Source organism: Ranitomeya variabilis, chromosome 2 (assembly GCF_051348905.1).
Source record: "Ranitomeya variabilis isolate aRanVar5 chromosome 2, aRanVar5.hap1, whole genome shotgun sequence".
Taxonomy (NCBI): domain Eukaryota; kingdom Metazoa; phylum Chordata; class Amphibia; order Anura; family Dendrobatidae; genus Ranitomeya; species Ranitomeya variabilis.
The window spans coordinates 151,965,696-151,985,489 of record NC_135233.1 but is presented as its reverse complement, the minus strand read 5'-3'; the positions used below and the strand labels follow the sequence as shown (position 1 = coordinate 151,985,489).

At 41.5% G+C, this 19,794-nt stretch overlaps 1 protein-coding gene across 4 annotated transcripts in view; it reads left to right on the top strand.

Annotated features, from left to right (window-relative positions):
* Positions 1-19,794, top strand: part of SYNE1 (spectrin repeat containing nuclear envelope protein 1) — a 667,130-nt gene that overhangs the window by 229,802 nt on the left and 417,534 nt on the right. For 3 of the 4 annotated variants that reach the window (XM_077283090.1, XM_077283089.1, XM_077283087.1), the window contains one exon: positions 587-625. The exons of the other annotated variant lie outside the window; for it this stretch is intronic. In XM_077283090.1, coding sequence (XP_077139205.1) covers positions 587-625 — 39 coding nt within the window. The remainder of the gene's footprint in view (positions 1-586; positions 626-19,794) is intronic. 4 annotated transcript variants of the gene reach the window in all.

Sequence of the window (19,794 nt, the reverse complement as noted above, 5' to 3'; positions counted from 1 at the left end):
TCCAGTAGTGGATAAACGTTTTTAAGTGATATAGGAATGGATATGGTCAAATTATACATGTAAATGAAGATATTGCTGGGAGAACCAAACTTTGGCCAGCAGACTTCTTTTGTCCAGTCACATCATCAATATCAGACCGGTGAAGGTCTGACAACAGGTATTCCCACCTATCAGCTTTTATTCTTTTAGATGACAATATCTAAAGTAAAGTTTCACCTGGTAACATCTGCCATACCCTGTGGTGTAGTTTTATGTGTAGCCGCCATTTCTGTGTACTACAGAACAGCTCCTCTTCAGCTGTGTTTAATGTGTCTACGTCCGGCTGCCGCAGGAGCAAATGACAGCTGATAATTGGAGTGACAGATCCCCCCCCCCCCCCGTTCTCATATTGATGCCCCATCCTATTAATACTTCTTCAGTATATGATTAGACCCCTTGAACTGTTGCTTTTGCTATGTGTTTAATTTTTTTGTTTTTCCCTTTTGACTTTCTAACATTTTTGCCTTTCACTATTCTTGCTTTCAATTGCCATTTCATTCTTTACTAACCAGTAATTATCCTTCTCATACTTTACTATGCTTGCCAGTCACAGCTAGATCCTAGAGCAATAGCACACAAATTAGAGGTATGTAAGAAGTGCCTTTGTTCTTCAAGATCGGACAGTTATTGAAATTACTCTTGACTTTACTATTAATTGAATGCATTTTAATTAGATGAATTTGAGGGCGATGTAATGGAATATCTCTGCTCTTCAGTTGAGAAAATGATTTTGCACTTTAGTACAGTATTCGTCATAGTTTTGCTGAGGGACTCTGCCATATGCCATGTGTAGTTTTTTTTCCTGGCCATACATTAAGAATTTAAGTCAGCTTTTTTTGAAAGACTTCACTTTCATGGTTGATCTGTCAAGGTGGTCTTTTTGGATGTCCATGTCTTAACCTGATATGACGAATCACCGGATGATCTCTTCCATAATCTGTCTCGTAGTCTACATGTGCTTTAATGAGATGCAATTAAACATGACAATTAAACTTTTAGACAGATATCTGCCATAAGTTATCATCTGTCACTCTTGTTTGTGCCAAAGAAAAAGGAGCCGATGGTCAGTAGAGAATGGTCTTTTTCGGTGCCAAAATGTTCTAGTGTATAGACAACCCTACATGGTCACTATTCCACTATTCAGATGCCAGAGATGATACTTAACGACTCTGGTCTGTCTCATAGAGGAGAACCCCAAAAGGAAAACTTACCTCCATGATGTCTACGTGCCATTATAGAGCACATGGACCTCTTTTTCTCTGGGGAGGCAACTCTAAAATCAGGTTCTTAGAGGTTAAGGAAATGAAACAATCATCTGTGTCAATTTGCAATTTTGCAATTTGCAGTTGATAGCTTTTTTATGTTTCGTTATCATTGTTTCCAAGATCTCTGCAGTCAGTGGGAGTGTAGAGCCCTATACTCAGGCTGTACTCAGACTTCCATATAAGTAATGCTAGCACATTGTAGGAAAATATCAGGAAAAAAAGATATATTTTACTGCTCTTCTAACAAAACAAAGAAAAATACAAAATTTATTTTACTTGATATGTCACCATTTACTCATTGTGTAGTTACTGCTATTCTGTATTGTTTATTTGAGGCTGTATTAATGTATTGAATGTATCAGCTTAGGCTACTTTCACACTTGCGTCGGTACGGGTCCGTTGCTATGTGTCGGGCCGACGCACATTGTGAAATTTGTGCACGACGTGGGCAGCGGATGCAGTTTTTCAATGCATCCACTGCCCATTCTGAAGTCCGGGGAGGAGGGGGCAGAGTTTCGGCCGCGCATGCGCGGTCGAAAATGGCGGACGCGACGGACAAAAAAACGTTCACTTGAACGTTTTTTCTTGCCGACGATCTGCCAAAACACGACGGATACGTTGCACGACGATGTGACGTGTGGCCATCTGTCGCGATCCGTCGCAATACAAGTCTATGGGAAAATGCAGGATCCTGCGAGCACATTTGCAGGATCCATTTTTTTCTCCCAAAATGACGGATTGCGACGGACTGCAAAAAACGCAAGTGTGAAAGTAGCCTTACATGTCATTTCACTCATAGATGTCGTTACTGCACTCCTAATCTTTTCAGCAAAGTCTGATCTGTTAGAAACAATAGATCTGTGTAGATTTGCAGGTTTTAGCTGTTTATAACAATGCTCAAGCTTCTTGCCACCAAACAGACACTGTAAAAACTTGTGAGATGGGATTGATAAGTTACGTACGCTGAAAAAAAAATACAGGTTCATCAAGTTCAACCTGTTTTTATCACTTATACATTATTTATAGATTAACTATAAACTTTAATGCCATTAATGATGAGATAGAACCTTTTACAAATACTGAAATATAATCTGCCATTATTATCCTTTGGGTATGGCATTCAATAGATTTTACCATTCTATCATAGATGTCTAAATCGTGTTTCTTCCTCACTTACTAGACTTACTTGGTCCTTTGCAGATCTTGAAAAGAATGCATCATGTACCAGTTCTTTTTGCTGATCACAGATACAATTACTCATGAAATCATGACAACTTTAAAGGGACTCTGTCACCCTGGGGACATATATGACCTATTAATATGGGCATACAGGTAATAGAAATGTTACACTAGCCCTATGTGTATGCCTCAGATTAGTGGTCTTGTTAAGAAAACGTATTTTATTTCTTTATGCTAATGATTCCTTACAAGTTCCTGGGTTTGCGGAAGACAGGAAGCAGGGATTTCTTCCAGGCACTGCACGTCCAAGAACCTGGAAGAAATCATTAGCATACACAGAAATAAAATAAGTTTTCTCAACAATAAGATCTCTAATATGAGGCATATTGGAAGGACTATCACCTGACATTTCTATCACCTGTATGCCCATATTAATAGGTTATACACGTCCCAGGGGGTGACAGATTCCCTTTAAAGCATTTTTTTTCCAATCTGGACATTATAGAAGCCACCCCCCATCCTATTTATGGATCTAGTCATCCACATTTCAACCTGTTGTGAATTTGGATTCTGGGCTCCCCCGGTGGCCGCTTGTGGAATTGGACTTGTCATCCTCTTTCCTGTTTCACCTGGTTCCATCAGTAGTGGGTGTCGCTATTTAAGCTCATTTCTCTGGTGGTTTCTTGCCGGTCAACAATGTTATCTGATGCCTCTCAGTGCTTGTTCCTGCTTCTAGACAACTTCTAGATAAGTTGGACTTTTGTCCATGTTTTGTTTTGCCTATTTGTTCCAGTTCACAGCTGAAGTTTTGTTACTGTGTCTGGAAAGCTCTCGTTGATCAGGGATTGCTACTCTGGCGTTATGAGTTAATGCCAGAGTTTAAGGTAATCTCTGGATGGTGTTTTGTTAGTGTTTTTCTGCTGACCATGAAAGTATACTATCTGTCTTCTGCTATCTAGTAAGCGGACCTCAAATTTGCTAAGACTATTTTCCTGCTGCGTTTGTTGTTTCATCTGAACTCACCGTCATTATATGTGGGGGGCTACTGTCTTCTTTGGAATATTTCTCTAGAGGTGAGCCAGGTCTTATATTTCCCTCTGCTAGCTATTTAGGTCTTAGGCCAGAGCTGGGCATCTAGCGATAAATAGGAAATGCTACCTGGCTATTTCTAGTTGCGCGGCAGGCTTAGTTCATGGTCAGTATAGTTCCATCTTCCGAGAGCTTGTCCCTCTATAGGCTTGCTATGATCTCTGCCTGCAGAGATCATGACAGTTTGACCGGCCCATAAAGTGTTAAAGACCCAGGTTGAGAAAGGAGAGTTATAAGAAGTCTGCTGGAATTTTTTTTTTTTCCTCCAGTCTGCCTTGCTGCAGTCTTTTTTCTCTCTCTCCTCCTAATCTCTGTATGCTCTGTGTGCACCTGACAATAATGGATCTCCAGAGTGTAACTGCGGGTTTGAATAATCTCATCACGAAAGTACAAAATTTACAAGATTTTGTGGTACATGCTCCGGTATCTGAGCCGAGAATTCCTTTGCCGGAGTTCTTCACAGGGAATAGAGCTAGCTTCCAGAATTTCCGAAATAATTGTAAGCTTTATTTGTCCCTGAAGTCTCGTTCAGCTGGAGACCCTGCTCAGCAGGTTAGGATTGTGATTTCCTTGCTCAGGGGTGACCCTCAAGATTGGGCCTTCTCATTGCCAGCAGGGGATCCTGCGTTACGCGATGTGGATGCGTTTTTTCTGGCCTTGGGCTTGCTTTATGAGGAACCTCATTTGGAACTTCAGGCAGAAAAAACTTTGATGGCACTATCTCAGGGGCAAGACGAAGCTGAAGTTTTCTGCCAAAAATTCCGTAAATGGTCTGTGCTTACTCAGTGGAATGAGTGCGCCTTGGCGGCAACTTTCAGAGAAGGTCTCTCTGATGCCGTTAAGGATGTTATGGTGGGGTTCCCTTTGCCTGCAGGTCTGAATGAGTCCATGACAATGGCTATTCAGATTGATAGGCGTCTGCGGGAGCGCAAACCGGTGCACCATCTGGCGGTGTCTATGGAAAAGACGCCAGAAAGTATGCAGTGTGATAGAATTCTGTCCAGGAGCGAGCGACAGAATTTTAGACGGAAGAATGGATTGTGTTTCTATTGTGGGGATTCTACTCATGTTATATCAGCATGCTCTAGGCGTACAAAGAAGCTTGATAAGTCTGTTTCCATTGGCACCATTCAGTCTAAGTTTATTTTGTCTGTAACCCTGATTTGTTCTTTGTCATCCATTGCCACGGACGCCTATGTTGACTCTGGCGCCGCTCTGAGTCTTATGGATTGGTCCTTTGCCAATCGTTGTGGTTTTGATTTAGAGCCTTTGGAGACTCTTATTCCTCTGAAGGGGATTGACTCCACCCCATTGGCTAATAATAAACCACAATACTGGACACAAGTAACCATGCGTATCGATCCGGATCACCAGGAGATTATTCGTTTCCTGGTGCTGTATAATTTACATGACGATTTGGTACTGGGATTGCCATGGTTGCAGTCTCACAACCCAGTCTTGGACTGGAGAGCAATGTCTGTGTTGAGCTGGGGATGTAAGGGTATTCATGGGGACGTACCTTTGGTTTCTATTTCATCGTCCATTCCCTCTGAAGTCCCTGAGTTCCTCTCTGATTATCAAGACGTCTTTGACGAACCCAAGCTTGGGTCGTTACCTCCGCACCGTGAGTGCGATTGTGCCATAGATTTGATACCGGGTTGTAAATATCCAAAGGGTCGTTTGTTTAATTTGTCTGTGCCGGAACATGCTGCTATGCGGGAATATATAAAGGAGTCTTTGGAGAAGGGACATATTCGTCCATCTTCTTCTCCCTTGGGAGCTGGGTTTTTCTTTGTCTCAAAAAAAGACGGCTCTTTGAGACCATGTATTGATTATCGGCTTCTGAATAAGATCACTGTTAAGTATCAATACCCATTGCCATTGCTTACTGATTTGTTTGCTCGTATAGAGGGTGCTAAGTGGTTCTCTAAAATTGATCTTCGTGGGGCGTATAATTTGGTGCGGATCAGGCAGGGGGATGAGTGGAAGACCGCATTTAATACGCCCGAGGGCCACTTTGAGTATTTGGTCATGCCTTTTGGTCTTTCTAATGCCCCTTCAGTTTTCCAGTCTTTTATGCATGATATTTTCCGCGATTTTCTGGATAAATTTATGATAATATATCTGGATGATATTCTGATTTTTTCTGATGACTGGGACTCTCATGTCCAGCAGGTCAGGAGAGTTTTTCAGGTTCTGCGGTCTAATTCTTTATGTGTGAAGGGGTCTAAGTGCGTTTTTGGGGTCCAGAAAATTTCCTTTTTGGGGTATATTTTTTCTCCCTCTTCCATTGAGATGGATCCCGTCAAGGTGCAAGCTATTTGTGACTGGACTCAGCCCTCCTCTCTTAAGGGTCTTCAGAGATTTTTGGGCTTTGCCAACTTTTACCGCCGATTTATTGCTGGTTTTTCGGATGTCGTTAAACCACTGACTGATTTGACCAGACAAGGCGCTGATGTTGCTAATTGGTCCCCTCATGCTGTAGAGGCCTTTCAGGAGCTTAAGCGCCGTTTTGCCTCTGCCCCTGTGTTGCGTCAGCCTGATGTGAATCTGCCTTTTCAGGTTGAGGTTGACGCTTCGGAGATCGGAGCTGGGGCAGTGTTGTCGCAGAAAGGTTCCGACTGCTCCGTCATTAGGCCTTGTGCCTTCTTTTCTCGCAAATTTTCGCCCGCAGAGCGGAATTATGATGTTGGGAATCGGGAGCTTTTGGCCATGAAGTGGGCTTTTGAGGAGTGGCGCCATTGGCTCGAGGGGGCTAGGCATCAGGTGGTGGTATTGACTGACCACAAAAATTTGATTTATCTTGAGACTGCCAGACGCCTGAATCCTAGACAGGCGCGCTGGTCTTTATTTTTTTCTCGCTTTAATTTTGTGGTGTCATACCTACCGGGTTCTAAGAATGTTAAGGCAGATGCCCTTTCTAGGAGTTTTGACCCGGACTCTCCTGGTAATTCTGAACCCACAGGTATCCTTAGGGAGGGAGTAATTTTGTCGGCCGTTTCTCCTGATCTGCGGCGGTCCTTGCAAGAGTTTCAGGCGGATAGACCGGATCGTTGTCCGCCTGATAGACTGTTTGTTCCGGATGATTGGACCAGCAGAGTCATCTCTGAGGTACATTCTTCTGCATTGGCAGGTCATCCCGGAATTTTTGGTACCAGGGATTTGGTGGCAAGATCCTTCTGGTGGCCTTCCCTGTCACGAGATGTGCGAGTCTTTGTGCAGTCATGTGACGTTTGTGCTCGGGCCAAGTCTTGTAGTTCTCGGGCTAGCGGACTGCTGTTGCCCTTGCCTATTCCTAAGAGGCCTTGGACACACATCTCGATGGATTTTATTTCAGATCTGCCTGTTTCCCAGAAGATGTCTGTCATCTGGGTGGTCTGTGACCGTTTCTCTAAAATGGTCCATTTGGTTCCTCTGCCCAAGTTGCCTTCTTCTTCTGAGTTGGTTCCTCTGTTTTTTCAGAATGTTGTCCGATTGCACGGTATTCCTGAGAATATTGTTTCTGACTGAGGTACCCAATTTGTGTCTAGATTTTGGCGGGCATTCTGTGCTAGGATGGGCATAGATTTGTCTTTTTCATCTGCTTTTCACCCTCAGACTAATGGCCAGACCGAGCGGACTAATCAGACCCTTGAGACATATCTGAGGTGTTTTGTCTCTGCTGACCAGGATGATTGGGTTGCTTTTTTGCCATTGGCAGAGTTCGCCCTCAATAATCGGGCCAGTTCTTCCACCTTGGTGTCCCCGTTTTTCTGTAATTCGGGGTTTCACCCTCGATTTTCCTCCGGTCAGGTGGAATCCTCGGATTGTCCTGGAGTGGATGCGGTGGTGGAGAGATTGCATCACATCTGGGGGCAGGTTATGGACAATTTGAAGTTGTCCCAGGAGAAGACTCAGCGTTTTGCCAACCGTCATCGTCGTGTTGGTTCTCGGCTTTGTGTTGGAGATTTGGTGTGGTTGTCTTCTCGTTTTGTCCCTATGAGGGTCTCTTCTCCTAAGTTTAAACCTCGGTTCATCGGCCCTTATAGAATATTGGAGATTCTTAATCCTGTTTCTTTCCGTTTGGACCTCCCTGCGTCCTTTTCCATTCATAACGTTTTTCATCGGTCGTTATTGCGCAGGTATGAGGTACCTGTTGTACCTTCAGTTGAGCCTCCTGCTCCGGTGTTGGTTGAGGGTGAGTTGGAGTACGTTGTGGAGAAAATTTTGGACTCTCGTGTTTCCAGACGGAAACTCCAGTATCTGGTCAACTGGAAGGGTTACGGCCAGGAGGATAATTCTTGGGTCAATGCATCTGATGTTCATGCTTCTGATCTTGTTCGTGCCTTCCATAGGGCTCATCCTGGTCGCCCTGGTGGATCTGGTGAGGGTTCGGTGCCCCCTCCTTGAGGGGGGGGTACTGTTGTGAATTTGGATTCTGGGCTCCCCCGGTGGCCGCTTGTGGAATTGGACTTGTCATCCTCTTTCCTGTTTCACCTGGTTCCATCAGTAGTGGGTGTCGCTATTTAAGCTCATTTCTCTGGTGGTTTCTTGCCGGTCAACAATGTTATCTGATGCCTCTCAGTGCTTGTTCCTGCTTCTAGACAACTTCTAGATAAGTTGGACTTTTGTCCATGTTTTGTTTTGCCTATTTGTTCCAGTTCACAGCTGAAGTTTTGTTACTGTGTCTGGAAAGCTCTCGTTGATCAGGGATTGCTACTCTGGCGTTATGAGTTAATGCCAGAGTTTAAGGTAATCTCTGGATGGTGTTTTGTTAGTGTTTTTCTGCTGACCATGAAAGTATACTATCTGTCTTCTGCTATCTAGTAAGCGGACCTCAAATTTGCTAAGACTATTTTCCTGCTGCGTTTGTTGTTTCATCTGAACTCACCGTCATTATATGTGGGGGGCTACTGTCTTCTTTGGAATATTTCTCTAGAGGTGAGCCAGGTCTTATATTTCCCTCTGCTAGCTATTTAGGTCTTAGGCCAGAGCTGGGCATCTAGCGATAAATAGGAAATGCTACCTGGCTATTTCTAGTTGCGCGGCAGGCTTAGTTCATGGTCAGTATAGTTCCATCTTCCGAGAGCTTGTCCCTCTATAGGCTTGCTATGATCTCTGCCTGCAGAGATCATGACATCAACCCTCTTTAGCTCTCATACTGTATAGCCTTTTCTGGAATGTGGAATCTAATAAGGGATTTATAGAGAGGTAATAATATATGAAGATCACAGATTTTTATCCATAATCTTACACACCCTAAAATCTTATTTGCTTGTGCAGCAGCGTCTTGACATTGAACTGTAACCAGAATATACAAGTCCTTCTGTTCTGTAATCGCTCGTATGTTTCCATGCAGTGTCTATGCAGAGTTACAATAACTAAAGCCTAGGTGCCTTACCTTACGTTTATCAACATTGAAATCTATCTGCCGTGTTCTTGCCCATGCTGCCAGCTGATATGGGTTTTCTGTAATATTTTACAATTGAGACAAGACAAGTATTAAAGGGGTTTTCCAGTTTTGGAAAACCCTTGTTCCCCCCAACCACAGTTTTAAACTACATAAACGGGATTTGTTTGTGAACGTACTGACAAGAAGTATACATTTTGCTAATAAATTCTATCAGGGTTAATAGTGTGAACCCCCCACCCCCTCCAAAAAATAATAATGATGTTCTTTTTTTTCTTTACTCTGTCACCAAAATATTGGAAAAAAAGCCATAAAAGTGTTTCTATCTAGTGTTTATCTAGTGTTTATTTAGTGTTTAAAATGTAGTCCAAAATGATGTAAACTTCTTACTCATCCCACAAAAAGCAAGGCCCCCACACATCTCTTTTGACAGAAAAATAAAAACAAGTTAATGCTCTGATAATATGGAGATGCAAAAACAAATACATTTTTGTAAGCCACATTAGAACCTACAAAGACTGCCAAAGGCACACAGAGCTTTTATTTGGTGTGGTTGTCAATTACAATTATACATCCTACAAAAAAGCAGCCACACCCACTACCATGAGACATCAAAATATATTTTATTTGGCATATTTAACAAAAACAATAAAAAAATGTGGAAAGGGAATGCTCCAAACTAGATAATCTTAAAAGGTTAATCGTCCATATATACAATTTTAGTTTTACAATTTGATTCAGTTAAAGGGAATCTGTCACCCACTGGACGAATTTAAGCCATTACTATGGGCATACAGGTAATAGAATGGTTAAACCAGTCCTACCCCTGTGCCTTATAGCTGCAGTGTAGATGTTGAGAAAAGCAGTTTTAATGTTATATGTTAATGATTTCTTCCAGGTTCAGGGGCGTGCGGTGCCTGGAAGAAATCCCTGCCTCCTCACTTCATTATAACACCACCCCCCTCCCATGCAAGTTATACTGACCTATGACGTGTAGTTGCGGCGCTGCAATGCCGCGCATTCGCCATCCACTCACGCGGTTATGTGACCCTTAGCCACCCTTCTATGGGTAGAGTCTTCATTGATCTTCTGCACAGGCGCTGGCGAGTTTCTGCTACTGCACTTAATTTTTCATTTTCACATCTCAATGCTGTAAAGTTTCTGTAAGTCCAAAAAACTTAATGTCACTTGCAGGGGAGGCTTTGGTTTCACAGTGCCAGGTATTCTTACAACGCGCACTGACAGTGCGCTCTACTGCCAGCTCGCTACTTCTGATCAGAGCTGGTGAGGGAGTGTACTGTCATTTTGCACATCGCACAGTGACAGAGCAGGGACTATCTCAGTCCCTGAAAGGAAGATCACTGATGACTCTTCATTTCAGGGAGAAGGCAGGGGCTTCAGCAGTGACTGCAGCCTATGCCCCTGATGATGCTGATGATGAGTATCCCAGCATGCACTGGGAATTCTCAAGCAAAGAGTCATCAAAAAGGAGATTGTAAAAACAAAAAAAAAAGGAAAAAAAAACAAAGGCGGTTACTGTACTTAGAGAAGGATAGGGAATGTTTAATTAAGGTACCGTATATTGGAAAATAGATTATGGCATTAAATAGATAGGCATTTAGGATAAAAATTAATTTGTACTTCAGACCACCCCTTTAAGTATCTTACAATGTTTTAAGAATTTTGCTTAATTTTGAACCTTCTTGTATCCTACTGCTGACTTTGAGTATGTACCATTTCCAATTCATCGAGTCAGACATAGTAAAATTCCAGAAAAATCTATTAGTCAAAAATGTAAAATGTTATGATGGTAGAACCATGGACGCACTAACCAACGCGTTTCGACTTAAGAAGCCTCATTCATGGTTAAGGAAGGAAACTGCTGGAAGGAAATTAACTTTATTCCTCCCGACAGTGTTTGGCTTCCCATCATAGAAGCGGCACTGGTACGATGTCAGTCATCGCTCAGCATTAGGGCCGGCTGTCAGTCAGTGCAGGGGACAGGGTTTCATCAACTGCTCTCTATACACAGAGCGGTGACTGAAACCGTGTCGGCGCTGAGGTCAATAAAGTTAATTTCCTCCTGGAATTGGGGCTCTACGTGTAGGCGCCAGGCAGGTTCAGAACACTATTAACCTGCAGATTAACCCAATAAATGCTGGTTAGTAGTGTTTTTTTCATGTGACAGGTTCCATTTGACCAGTTATTTTTCAATGTATATTCAATGTATATATTGTGTTCCCTAACCTATGTATTGGAAGCTTCAGCACAAGGAGGAACCCTCCTTATAAAAAGTTTGAATTAGTATCTCTTTTGTCCTTGGCTGTGGTGGTGGTACTGTTAGTAGAAGATTTGCTTAGCTCCATTTGATCTTGCTTTCAGTTACGTGGCTGATTCTGGTCTGAAGATGTCACTGTTGCTATTGCTAAAGAAACACCAGGACTATTCATGAATGCTAGCTAATAACTCGAAGCTTCTGTGAAAACCTCAATTTGTAATCCTCGCAGCATTTCATGTGGATGAAAGTGAACATACCTACCTAAACCATTGAATACCCTGTGAATTATTCTTTATGTAACCTCAGGGTTCTCCATTGAAATCGGTAAAATCTTTCAAATGAAATAAATTCCATCTCTTTGAATCCTGTTGCTGTGAAGTCTGACTGTACGGTTCTGGATGTGACCTACTCCTCCACATGTAAGGTGTCATGCTCAATGCACAATGAAGATTGAGTCAGACTGAGTAATTGTACAGAAAAGTGGTGCGTACACCAATTTGTAAAAGCATGTTTATACTAACATTGTTTCATACTAACAGAATAAATTCAGCATATTTAGTTTTTATACATTGTTATGTTATAGGCCAAAACTGCCTCTAAATTGCCATTTAAAAGGGTATCTTGTAGGGCAAGGGTAAGCAATAAATGGAATTTATCACCAAGTTTTTGCTATCCCAACTGAGAGCAGCATAATATACAAGCAAATACTATGATCCCAGCAATGTATCACTTAGTGGGCTACTTACGGTCTTTTTGATACCATCACTTTTTTCTCTGCTGCAGGTCTAGCAGTGTTCTGAATGCTGTGCTCTGTATAACTCCGCCCCCACCACTGATTGGTAGCTCTCTGCCCATGTACAGTGCTCACAAATGCTGCCAATCAGAGAAGGGGGAGGGGTTATACAGAGCTTATGAATATGTTTGACTACCTGGCAGCAGGTTTACTAGTCCTTAAGTGATAATCTCCTACTAATAAAACAGTGATTTTATCAAAACTTCAGCAAGCAGTTCAGTGAAATCTACTGACAGATTTCCTTTAATTCTCCCAAGGGGCCACATGAGAGTCTCTGACTGGTGTTGAAGGCCAAACTAATCAGCTGAACTTAATTATTTTTCTTTTTGTATCATTTAACACTGAGCAGAATTAAGAATGTTAATCAGCAGCTACTGCTTTGTTGATCAGCAAATAATGCTTATTGTAACTTGTATTCTTACCTGTAGCAGCTAATCAAAATCATATAATTTACTGCTTTTTTTTTTTATAAAGTACCGTATATAAAAAGCAGCAAATTATACAGCTCCTGTTATTCAGCTTTAAACGGAATCTATCAGTAGGGTCAACCCTCTTTAGATATCAATATAGGGATTCAGGTCATAGAAAGTTTAATAAAATGATACTTTGTTATTTGTGATCCGATCTCTCATACTAGAAAAATCCATGTTTTTCTTAATATGTAAATGAGCTGTTAAGATCTATGGGCCAGACACAGATCTCCCTGAGAATCTGCCTCCAGAGCTTGTTTTAAATGAAAGGAGGTGTTACCTGTGTAAGACAGGTAATGACTGCTCTCCTGATCCTACTGCAGAGCCTTGTGTGATTATAACAAACAGAATACAGCAGAGCTGAGCTTTGTCTCAATACAACACACATCTATAGTTGTACTTTTTCAGTGATGTCAGCTTTGGTGCAATATTGTGCCTACAACACTTCTGCTACCAGTGTGGGGGGGGGGAGAGAACAGTAAACACATCTGCAGCTGCAGTTGTCCTCTGGTAGATCTGTCAGTTCTGCTCTACGACCCCTACCCCCACACTGGCTGCCTGTGAGATGAAGGCTGAAGCACTATAAGAGTACAACTACAGCTGCAAATGTGTTTGTAATGAGACATTACTCTGCTGTACTTTATTGGCTACAATCACACTCAGGCTGCACTCCTGATCTCACTGCAGAGCAGTTAGTCATTAGATGTCTTACATTGAATTGTAAAATGGTATAAAAACATCAACGCAAAAAACAAGCCCTCACCCAGCTGCATCAATGGAAAAATAAAAAAAGTTGCAGGTTTTAGAAAGTTTGCGACGTAAACCAATTTTTTTAAATAATTTATTTTTAATTACTAAAAGATATACTGTATTCCTTATGTTTGCTATTGCTGTATTTGAACAGACCTTGAGAAACACAATAACAGGTAATTTTTACAATACAATATATGTTGCAAAAACAAAACCAATCAATGGAGGAATTCGGTTTTCTTCCATTATTTTATTGCATTTTGTGTTTTTTTTCAGGTTTTTTTAGTAGATTTATATGGTACAATGAATGGTGTTATTCACAACTACAACTTATGCAGGATTGGAAGAAGGTACTCATGAGTGTAAAAAACTGGATGACACCACAGGCCAGGGAGCAAATATAATATACAGCTGGTGAAATAAGTATTGAACACCTCACCCATTTTCTAAGTAAATATATTTCTAAACGTTCTATTGACATGAAATTCTCACCAGATATCAGTAATAACCCATCCCACACAGGCAAAGAATTCAAACTACGGTATATTGGATAGAGGTAAAGGGTAAAGGGATAAGTGAATAAGAATGTACTTTATTAAATCTTATTTTTAAACTAATAAATTAAATGAATAGTACATACATCATAAATGTACATTGGATCAGAGTGTGTGAACCATTATATTATAAGCACCACTGTGATCCACTATTTCCCTAGTGATAAGTCTCAGATTATATAATGTAAATGATATCCCAGCTATGACCCTCTAATAATGCTGGTACTCAATTTATTATGGATACTAGATGTCTAATTATAAATTGGCCATAAATATTGTCTATGTCGCCATTTATGCACATGGGTTGTAATAGCCAGCAATGATAGGTAATGTATGCTGCATATAATCAGCTGCTGTAATTAGAAATTGTTACCGTTAGCTAATTGCCAAAAATCTCTGACTGGCTCATAAATATGAGTATAAGGGCTCATTTCCACTGGCGAGAGACAAATCGGTCCGTAATCTGGACCGAAAAAAGGGATGTAGCGTATGCGATTGTCATGCGAGTGTAATGCGAGTGCAATGCGATTTTTAATCGCACCATCCGTTTTACATCCGTATGACATCCGTTTTATTTCTCTGCAACTATTTTTCTACAGTCATTTACAGGACCATGGACAGTGTTCTAGGCCACAGAATGGTGATGTATCAGTAAAAAACGGATGGAATACGGATGGTCCGTATTCCGTCCGTTTTTTTTCTCGCATCCATTGACTTGCATTGGCAAGTCTCGTCCGAGACTCGCAGCAAATCGCAGCATGCTGCGATTTTTTTCTCAGTCCGATTTCGGCTGAGAAAAAAATCGCAAATGAAAAGACACCTATTGAATAACATTGGTCCGAGTGCAATCCGATTTTTTATCGGATTGCACTCGTCCGTTTTCCTTGCCAGTGGAAATGAGCCCTAAGAGATCATGGTATTGTCTTTTAAAGCTAAGCTGTATACTCCAAGCTGCAAACTCAGACCAATTATATCCAAGCCACTGCCTGGCAGAGATGCTAGGAGTGTAGGCACGTGCCAAGCATCCCCGATCGCTATGTGGTATGAATCATGGAGATCATCGGCACCTCAGAGCGCTCAGCCTATCAGACTACCACACATAGGAGCGAATCAAGGTATGTCGCTCTCTAGTTATTGTGCCTCACAGAGGGCAGCACACACTGATCGCACTTCCTGACCTCTCGCAAATCCACATGTCCCATGTCAGGAGACCATGTGATCGTGAGGTGAGTACGCAACCCTCTGATTCCCGAAGATCGGGTCTCAATCAGGGCAGAGCCGTGAGCAATGCGCAGCTGCTAGATTGTTGGTGCTGCGAGTAACGTGCAGTGGCTACATTCTAGATGCCATGTTAAGCTGAGACCATTACAGCTAGTGATTCAAGTCCCTGACGCGTGTTTCGCCAGGGTAAACCGGCTTTCTCTAAGATTTCGTACAAAAGTCTTTTGTTGGTGATGACAGTTTCAAGATGCCTCCTTTATGGACAAACTAGTCGCCCATTCTTCCAAACAAATACTCTTCAAATCCTAAAGGTTCCGTGGGCTCCTTCTATGAGCTTTAATTCCTTCCATAAATTTTCTATTAGATTTTGGTCAGGTGATTGGCTGGGCCCTAGCAGCTTTATTTTCTTTCTGTGAAACCCATTGAGAGTTTCCATGACTGTGTGTTTAGGATTATTGTCTTTCTGAAATTTCCACCCTAGTTTCATCTTCATCATCTTGGTAGATTGTAGTAGATTTTTTTTCAAGAATTGTTATATACATTTGTCCATTCATCAGTCCTTCAATTATATGAAGTTTGTCAGTGTCAGATGATGAAAAACAGCCCCAAATCATGATCCCGCTTTCAAGCTTTCACTGTTGGTATGGTGTTTTTGGGGTGATATGCATTGCCTTTTGGCCTCCTAAAATGGTGGACATTATGGAATCCAAAGAGTTCAATTTGGGTCTCATGTAACCAGACTATATTCTCCAAGTATTTCACAAGTTTCTCCAAATATTGTTGAGCAAACTTTAAACTCCCTTGAACATGCTTTTTGTTCAGCAATGGAGTCTTCTGTAGTGAGTGTACAAGCCATGGAAGTAGGGTGCATTACTTATTGTTTTAAAAAAACAAAAACAATTGTAGCCGCTGATTTCAGGTTTTTCTGTAGCTCTCCACATGGGGTCATTGGCTCTTGGACAACTCTTCTGTTAATTTTTTTCACTTCTGTCTGAAATGTTGCGGGGAGCACCTGGCCCTGGCCGGCTTATGGTGAAATGATGTTCTTTCCACTTCTGAATTATGACCCCAACAGTACTCACTGTAACTTTCAGTAGTTTAGAATTTCTTCTGTAACCAATGCCATCAGTGAATTTTTCATCATTAAGTTTGCAAAGTTCTTGAGCGAGCTCACTGGTTTTACTCATCATGAGCTGTTTCTTCTGTGGCATCTTGGTGATGAGACACCTTTTAGAGGCCATCAGTAGTACTAGCTGATTTTATTTTTCACTAAGTGGCAGGATTGAGGATTTCTTTCTAATTACCGATAGATTTCAACTGGTGTCATGACTTTCAATGGCTTTTTGCACCTCTCTTTGTTCATGTGTTCAATAGTATTTACTTGTGTTATTTCTCATTATTACACATAACTTAATTAATGGACCTCTGTGGTTTGATTTATTTGCCTGTGTGAATTGGATGGGTTGTTACTGACATATGATGAGAATGTCATATCAAGAGCACCTTTAGAAATATATTTAGTTCACTAAATCGGTGACGTATTCAATACGTATTTCACCCAGTGTAAATAATATATAAATATATATTACATAGTATTTTATACTAGATTGTATAATATAATATTATATTGCGAAAAATGATGCTACATGAGTAATAAACATTGTTCAGCGTAAACTAAACCCTTAACACTTAGATTCCTCCCATGAATTCCTCCTAAAAGAATTGCACACATAACCATATGGTCACCTGGTGATAGTCCCGGAAGATCCTTGCCAGTCAGTATCTTCAGCAGATGGCCATGATGGGATCCGCTTCATATGATTACAAAGCACATCCTTCATGAAAACTCTACATGTATTCCATTTTTATAGCTCCATTGTTAGAACAATTAATTGAAACTAATTGGTTCTGACTTTCAGTTTTGCCATTAAATGTGGAAAATACATTGGCATTGAAACTTTTTTTTACAAACCCTCCTGGCAAGGACTAATATACATGTTATAAACACGGTAGAGCGTATTAATTATAACTGTATGGTAGATTAGTATTTTTAATTAGTCTGTGGGTGTTTTAAACAGATTCTGCATTTCCCTTATATTAGCAGGATATGTTGCTAGGCAACTTTGGCCACCATGTGAGAGGAAAATGTGCCAATATCCATCCTACTTGTATACAGCTTATAATTTCTGGTCTCTCGTTTCTTAGATTACTCGAACTTGTGAAAATATTACTTATCACATACTTATCAATTAGAGTTGGTGCGGATCGATTCTCAGGACATGGTCCCTCAGCCATATCACTAATCTATGGTCATTGGACAAGCACCCTGTGAACCACCTCCTCCCTGACTGCTACCCCAAATCTTCTGTTGATTAGCCAGCCTTGCATGACGTAACATGTGCTTTACGTTGCAATGATGACATCGCACCAGACTGACAAAGAGGAGCCGCAGGTGCCTGGAAGTAGAAGGCAGTTCTCAGAGATCCTGTCCAGCAGCTACAGATTACTGACGAGGCTGAAGGACGGGGTCCCGCAAATCAGTTCTCATACAAATATATGTGCAATATTATATATGTGCAATATTAGTGGTATTAAGAAATGGAAACTAGTCTTTAAAGATTTGATTCACACATTTACTTCTGATGCCTCCATTTTATCCAGAACAGTGGTGAATTAAACATAGGAAACGTGTGGCATATGTCCACACATCACATCCACCATGTATTTTCTATAGGATCAGCAGCAGAATTCTGAGTCTGACAATTAGATTTCTGACGCTGAGGTGCCTGTATATCTGCTTAAGGATTAGCCCCTTGTAATGGCAAACATAAGTGACCTTTAAACGTTGCTCCTATAAACCACAATCAATCATTGCATCTACCAAAAAACGAACAGGACATAGAGCTGGCAAGAAACACAAGATAAAATCATGCATATGGAACCCCAGGAAAGAGATAATGTGTACTAACTCCATCTGTAATCCTATTTCAAATACATCCACCATCCTTAACTTATCTGCCACGATCATCACATCTGAACAAACAGATGTCCTCTCAAAAGGTCTAAACTTTGTTCCTTCAAAGGAAGCTGATTTGTTTAATACACTAATGGATGATAACAGATTTTTGAGACTTTTAAAAGACATTTTTGTCAGAAATATTATCCAATCAAACAACTGTTTCTCCAGTTGCCAATGTTATCTGTAACAATACTGTTAATCTTCATCTTTATTGAAACTTTCAGGAATAATGTTCAATTACTACTTTGACGGACCTCCTTGCTAACAGCAGTTCAGACGATCATGACAAACCACCTGTCTTGAAATTTCCCAACCCATCTTTTTATCCGATTCAATCTAGAGCTTCTGTCATGGATGATTTCCAGCTTGTTATTGAATGGGACCTCACAAGTCTGTTCACATGTAAAAAAGACAATATGTAAAATTTGTCATTTTGTCAGACACAAGACATTACACAATCACGGGACAGTCCAATCATTGTTATCCAACCATGAGACAAAGGTGGCTCTATGGTTATACTGGACAAGATGTGATATCATAAAATGGTTACGGACCTGTTGTCTGACACATTAACATATCACAAAATATCATGTGACCACACCAAACATATTTGTCACGCAGTGACTAGGAACAGTGAATGCTAACCTGATCCCTCAAAATAGGGGGCACCATAGTCTATCCCTGTTCCCCCAATTACCCTGGAAGGTGGAGACGCCAGAGTCACATACCTTGCTATGCTCCTAACTTTATTTTTTATCTATTCCCTCCCCCACCCAGTGAGATGTGAGGCCAAAGTGTATCGGATTACACATTAACCCAAGTTACCCAACAGATAAGTGAAGACAGACAGGGATAAGTGAAAACTATAATCCTACAAATAGAATCACAAAAGTACAAATAGAATCACAAAACAGAGTGGAACACGGGAGGGATTGGTTGGAGAAACCACATAGGTGAAGATAAGGATAAGCACTCAAACCAACTCCATGCAGAAATCTCCAGGACAACTCTCCAAACACCTACCCCAAACACAAACTACTCCTTTAAGGGTACCGTTACACAAAACGATTTACCAACGATCACGACCAGCGATACGACCTGGCCGTGATCGTTGGTAAGTCGTTGTGTGGTCGCTGGGGAGCTGTCACACAGACAGCTCTCCAGCGACCAACGATGCCGAAGTCCCCGGGTAACCAGGGTAAACATCGGGTTACTAAGCACAGGGCCGCACTTAGTAACCCGATGTTTACCCTGGTTACAAGCGAACGCATCACTAGATCGGTGTCACACACACACCGATCCAGCGATGACAGCGGGAGATCCAGCGACAAAATAAAGTTCCAAACGATCTGCTACGACGTACGATTCTCAGCGGGGTCCCTGATCGCTGCTGCGTGTCAGACACAGCGATATTGTATGGATATCGCTGGAACGTCACGGATCGTGCCGTCGTAGCGACAAAAGTGCCACTGTGAGACGGTACCCTAACACCAAGCAGAATGAACTATCACTAGCAAGGCCAGAAGCAAGAAGGAGGGTTTTTATCCTTGCTGGGAGTAACAAACTTAGAACAGCTGATACCACATAAGACAGAGAACTCCAACTAAGCAGTTTATCTTTTGCAGCTCCAGATCTGCTAAAGGTACCGTTACACTAAGCGACGCTCCAGCGATATAGACAACGATCCGACCTAAAACTAGATCGCTGCAGCGTCGCTGTTAGGTCGCTGTAGAGACGTCAAACACAGC